The 6045-nt window shown below is 42.2% G+C and overlaps 1 protein-coding gene across 1 annotated transcript in view; it reads left to right on the top strand.

Annotated features, from left to right (window-relative positions):
- Positions 1–3975: 3975 nt before the first annotated feature.
- SSH2 (slingshot protein phosphatase 2) overlaps positions 3976–6045 on the top strand; it is a gene marked incomplete at its 5' end in the record, with an annotated part of 237752 nt that continues 235682 nt past the window's right edge. Inside the window, 1 exon segment of the mRNA XM_014582926.2 lies at positions 3976–4056. Within this exon segment, the coding sequence (XP_014438412.1) occupies positions 3976–4056 (81 nt within the window).

Genomic DNA, 6045 nt, shown 5'->3' with positions numbered 1-6045 from the left:
TAAAAATTAAAAAAAAAAAAAAAAAAAAAAAAAAAAAAAAAAAAAAAAAACAGGCACTTTTTGTAACCTGTTCTGTTTCTCTTTTTCTTCATTGTTTTATTGTAGTTAATTTAGCACCCAAAAATGTACTTAGTATACAATAAGGGAACAATAAATGGTAATGAATGACTCCTTGAGCTAAGTGTTTCCAATTTATGTGTGAAATTAGATTTTGTAATGTACTTATAGTTTCATGTAAGCAAATATTTTCCGAGAAGGCAAAAGTTTCCTTTGGAACAGAACTTTAACCAAAATGTGTCAGTCTTTTTCATTTAGAAAGGAGATGATTATTGTAATAATATTTATTATTATTATTAGAAGCTGCAAGATCAGTAGCTAAGTCATACTAAGTGCTTTTTTTGCATTACTCACTCATAGCATCTTTCCAACAACCCAATTAGATAGATGATACTGTTGTGCCCATCTTTGTGGATAAGGAAATTGAGCTCAGATGGGACCAGCAGTTGGTGTAATGGCTATGTCACTGAACTCCCACATAGTCGAAAACGGTTCGGGTCCCAGACCCAGTGGCTTGGACTCACACCTGGTGCTTGTGCGTGCATGCCCAAAATCTCGAGAGGAGATTGGAGGAGAGGGGACTGTGGCATGGCCATCACCCCTGGGGGGTGATTTCTCGCTTTCTGTCTCTCTGTCTCTCTCTGTCTTCCTGGCGAGAGCAAAAACCTCTCCAAGAAAGAAAGAAAGAAAGAAAGAAAGAAAGAAAGAAAGAAAGAAAGAAAGAAAGAAAGAGAGAGAAAGAAAGAAAGAAAGAAAGAAAGAAAGAAAGAAAGAAAGAAAGAAAGAAAGAAAGAAAGAGAAATCGAGCTCAGAGAAATTAAGGAAATATGCTCAAGTTCACATGGCTAGTAAGTGGCAGGACCAGGATAGGAACTCAGTTTATTGATGGTTAAGATTTGGACTTGGTACTTCCAATGGGAGAATATGAGTTTAACTTTGTCCTCAAAATTTCTGCAGAAGTTGTCAAAGGGATGCTTAAAAGAAAAGAAAAGAAAGAAAGTCAGTATCTGTACTATCAACTGGGGAAGCCTCCTGCTAGGAGAAACTGTGGGGTTTCTACATTATGAAGTTCAAGCAAGACCAGGCTGAGGGAAGGGTATACCAACCCGAGAGGTATTGTATATAAAAGCCCACCTAGATAGTGAATTAAGAGAGCATCTTTTATTTTTAGCTTTCTAAAAATGTTATTTGTTTTTAAAATTTCTTTCTTTCATGAGCAAGAGACAGGGAGATAGCACCCCATCCACACACAAGGCTCTTTTTTTTTAGAGGTTTTTGCTATAGGGTGCGTGCACTCGCCAGACAGACAGAGAGACAGAAAGTGAGAAATCACCCCCCAGGGGGGATGGCCATGCCACAACCCCTTCTCCTCCATTTTCCTCTCAGGATCTTGGGCACGCACACACACGCGCCCAGCGTGAGTTTTTTAAGCCACCAAGTCTGGGACGCGAACCGCAGTCGGCTACGTGGGAGTCCAGCAACATAGCCATTACACTAACTGCTGGTCCCTTTTCCCTTCTTTTTGGGAGAGGTTTTTGCTTTAGGGCACGTGCACTTGCCAGAAAGACAGAGAGATAGAAAGCGAGAAATCACCCCCCAGGGGGGATGTCCATGCCGCAGTCCCTTCTCCTCCACTCTCCTCTTGGGATCTTAGGCATGCACGCACACACGCCCGGCATGAGTTTAAGCCACCAGGTCTGGGACTCGAACTATAGTCGGCGGCTACATGGGAATTCAGCCACATAGCCATTATGCTAACTGCTGATCCCCCCACACAGGATCTTGATACCATGATCTATGTACCCCCAACTTCAGCCAGTTTATCAAATACTTTTAACATCTATTTAAATAATTGTATGGTTTTAATTCTAGCATATTAAATCAAATCATGCTCTAGTAACAGTTCCTAAATATTAATTCATTGTTGCATTCTTAAAATAAGTTATGTAGTCACAGGCAAGACAATTCACTCTGCAAAATACATAAACAACTTGGAAACGAATTAACAAGTACCTCAGAAGGCAGGGGAAAGAACTTAAAACATCTTTTGTCTTTTAGAATTCTTAGAATTGGGACCAGTAGGTAGCACAGTTAACCACTGCACCAGAGGCCCACCTGGCCGAGCACGGTTTGAGTCCCAAACTTGGCAGCTTGCCTTTCTCACTTTCTCTCTCTCTCTCTCTCTCTTTCTCGGTGCACATGTCCTCTAGCAAATTTTAAAAAATAATAAATAAAAGTAAATAAATAATTCTTTTTTAAAAAAAAGGAATTCTTAGAATTTTTGAGAAACACCCCAGGCATGTGTGCTTGCATATCCTATGCCCAAAATCCTGAAAGGAGGAAGAAATAGAGAAGGGATTACAGTAGGACCATCCTTCGTGGGGACTGCTTTCTCACTTTCTCTCTCTCTCTCCAGACAAGTGCATGCATCCTATGGCAAATTGAAAGAAAGGGGGAGAGAGCCGATAGCCCATCCTCTGCAGTGTAGTCAGTGGCTGACAGGACTGCAGAGCTGGAAACCACATACTGATTGTGGTTCCTGTTCCCAGTAGGTCAACTTGTAAAACAGAGCGGTGCTGACACACACATGTGCACCCAGCCAGAACCTGGCAGGCTGGGGTCTGGAGGAAGGAGATTACAGCATAACTGGGCCCTGTAGAGGGTGCTTCTCTCTCTCCCCCTCTCCTTCTCTCTCTCTCGTGCACATATATGCTGCATCATGGATGGAAAAAAAAAAGTCAGATGGAGAGTAAATATTCTTATTTTTCCCCCTCCAAAATGCAGGAGAGTGAGGAATAAAGATACTTTGCATTTGGAAGATGTAAAAAATGATTGTAAATCTTTGGTTGATCTCGATTATTTTCTACAAGAGGAAGAGAGGGGAAGAATGGCAGACGTAATTAGTTGTGAGGCGGAGCACCACAGCAGGCGAAGTATCAGAGCAAGGAAAACGTAAGGAAGGAAGGAAGGAGCAAGGCAGTTACCAGAAATGGTATCTCTAAACTTGCGTTTCTCTCATTTAAATGTATTTACACTCTAAAACTCTTCATCGCTGAGGGTATGTTGCAGGTTAAACACACCCTTAGCTTTCAAAAATAAAAGTAGGAGTCACCTAGGAAAGCCGTAGAGTTGCACTTGACTCCATTTCAGCCACACGTGTGAGAAGTTTTAATAGCATGCGTGTACACCAGTGCCGTCTCGGGATAACCCGGCTTCCAGTGACTGAGCCGAACAGCAAACGTTTGAATGGAATCTGATGGGTCAGAGCTGGAGCTTTCTGTTCTTTTTGGTGTTGGTAATTAAAGGGAAAAACACTCTAGTGTTACCAGCTAATTATTTCAGTCCTTTGTCTCATTTTTCTTATCTGTCTTCTAGACAGATTTTGAAAAAGAGATTGGAGAATGGAAGAAAAGGTTTTAAATCGTTTTCTGGCACCTGTGGGGACGTAGGTAGGGCACTCCTTTAGCTCTTAGACACACTTGCCAGCAGAGGGCCGAGGAGGCTAGCCTGTTCAGGCCCTGTATTGTAATTGAAGTCGTGTAACTAAACAGTCACATCTAATGTGTGTCTTTGGATGTGAGAATAAATAAATAAGTGAAACCTCGCCCCAGTCTGGGAAGGGTTCAGAGTATGTACTATGAAGGGTTAGTAGTACTATTTTTATAGGAAAATGTGAACCTGCGACTCAAATTGGGAAACTAGAAAATGCTTCAGCTATTCAGACAGTCATCAGTCAATCTTCCAGTCACCTAACAGTCGTCTCGTTGGCTATATCCCTTTCCAAAGTAGCCATCACTAATTAGAGTTGCTGCTTCTCACCATGAGCTAACGCCGACTCAGCGGTTTCAGCTGGCTTTTCCCCTCGAGCTTACGGAACCGTTCGTTCGGATCTCTGAAATGATCTTGTTTGTATTCCAGAGCTCTCATTTGGAAGACAGTGAATCAGCAGCGTTACTTTGCTGTGAATGCGAAGAACCAGAAATCTTTAGTGATTCCAATGTACGTAGGTATATGTTCTTATACAGCCTTTGGTGATTCAGGTAAACATTTTCTGAGTAAGTTTGACTCTTAAAAATGCACTAGAAGGGGGACCAGTAATTGGCTATGCCGCTGGACTCCCATGTAGTTGACCTTGGTTCGAGTCCTGGACCTGGTGGCTTAAACTCACACTGGGCACATGTATGTGCGTGCCCAAGATCCCAACAGAATGGAGGAGAAGGGATTGTGGCATGGCCATCTCCCCCTGGGGGTGATTTCTCACTTTCTGTTTCTCTGTCTCTCTCTGTCTTTTTGGCAAGCGCACGCACCCTATAGCAAAAACCTCCCCAAAAATAATGTACTAGAGGGACCAGTGGATGGCATAATGGTTACATCGCTGGACTCCCACGTAGTCGACTGCGGTTTGAGTTCCAGACCCAGTGGCTTAAAACTCAACTCTGGGTGCATATGCATGCATGCCCAAAATCCTGAGAGGAGAGTGGAGAAGGGATTGCATTGTAGCCATGGTGGTGGTGGGGGGTGGTTTCTTGCTTTATCTCTTTATATGTCTCCGTCTGGTGAGTGCACATTCCCTATAGCAAAAATCTCTCTCAACAAAAGTTCAAAATTCAACTAGAGGAGCCAGCAGGTGGAGTGTGGTGATTAAGGTGCTGGACTGCCTTGTAGCCCACCATGGTTCAAGTCCCAGGTCTTGAGAGTTGCTTACCTTCTCTCTCTCTCTCTCTTTCTCTGTCTCTGGTGAAAACACATGCCCTGTAGCAAATTAAAAAATAATAATAATGATAAGTAAAAATTAAATAAATCATTATTTTTTAAAAATGCAAGCAGAGAGGCCGGCAGGTGGCATGGTGGTTAAGGTGCTGGACTCCAACATGGCATGCCCAGAATTTCAGAAGAAGGGATAGTAGTGTGACCATCCCCCTTGGGGGGCGATTTCTCACTTTCCTTCTCACTGCCTCTCTCCATCTCTTGGGCAAATGCACATGCCCTTTTTAAAAATCTCAAAAAAGCAACTAGAATAGCACCTATTATTTCACCTAGGCCCCACTAAGACAATCTGAGAAGGCAAAGAGGTGACTTGGAATGAATGTACATATAAATAGTATGGTATATTTAAAGATATAGTACTGTCCACTCAAAGTAAATCTATCAAGTAGAAAATATGTATCCTGGAAACTTGAGTTTCTCTCAGTGGGGAATACAATTGTCTTTGTGGAGTTTTTTTTGCCCCTCATGAATACTTTTTTTTTTTTCAGAATCAAAAGTATCCTTTTCCTTATGGAAACTGCTTGGTACTCTTGCTGTCACTGGCCCTTTATTCCCATGTACACAGAGCTGACTTGCCGCCTGTGGATAGCATTGAGCCGAATATTGTTGTAATCACTGGGCTGGGAAGTCAGTGATCACACCTGCTGTAGAACGTAAAACTGTGAGTTTGTTTAGGTTTGGGAAAGTCAGGATGTAGTTTTCTGTGTTTTTCTATGTGAAAATGCTTCATGATTTTTCCCCATGACCCGATATCTAATGACATTTCATAAAATGGAATTATAAGATGGAATTTCATTAGATGGAATTGTTTATCTCACCTGACTTCCAGCATAAGTTACCCACGGAGTCAGGCTGAAGTTCGAAAATGACTTAAGTTGGCTCAGTGAGTGATGAGATTAGTGGAGATTCTCAGTATAGCTGAGATACGAGTGAATTTTTCCCAAGTCGTCGATGGCCTGTGGTTCACACACATTTTTCTACCTTGAAGGAGTGCCAGAAGCATCTTCTAGGGAAAGGAAGGAAATGGCTATGGCTTGGGAAGTTTCATGAGCTCTATAACTGCCAATTAGACCCTCAAAAAAAAAAAAGTCGAAATCTGAGGAAGTCAGGCTGTAAGAATATAGACATAGTCCCAGTTACGTTAATGAAAATTAGAAATAGAGAAGACCTGTCCGTAGCAAGAGGCCCTCGTCTCTGCCCTCAGCTTCTTTCAGCCCAGGT

This window comes from Tupaia chinensis, unplaced genomic scaffold, assembly GCF_000334495.1.
Source record: "Tupaia chinensis unplaced genomic scaffold, TupChi_1.0 Scaffold143921_1, whole genome shotgun sequence".
NCBI classification, from domain to species: Eukaryota; Metazoa; Chordata; class Mammalia; order Scandentia; family Tupaiidae; genus Tupaia; species Tupaia belangeri.
Note: the sequence above shows the minus strand (reverse complement) of the source record. Positions and strands in the feature narration are given on the sequence as shown.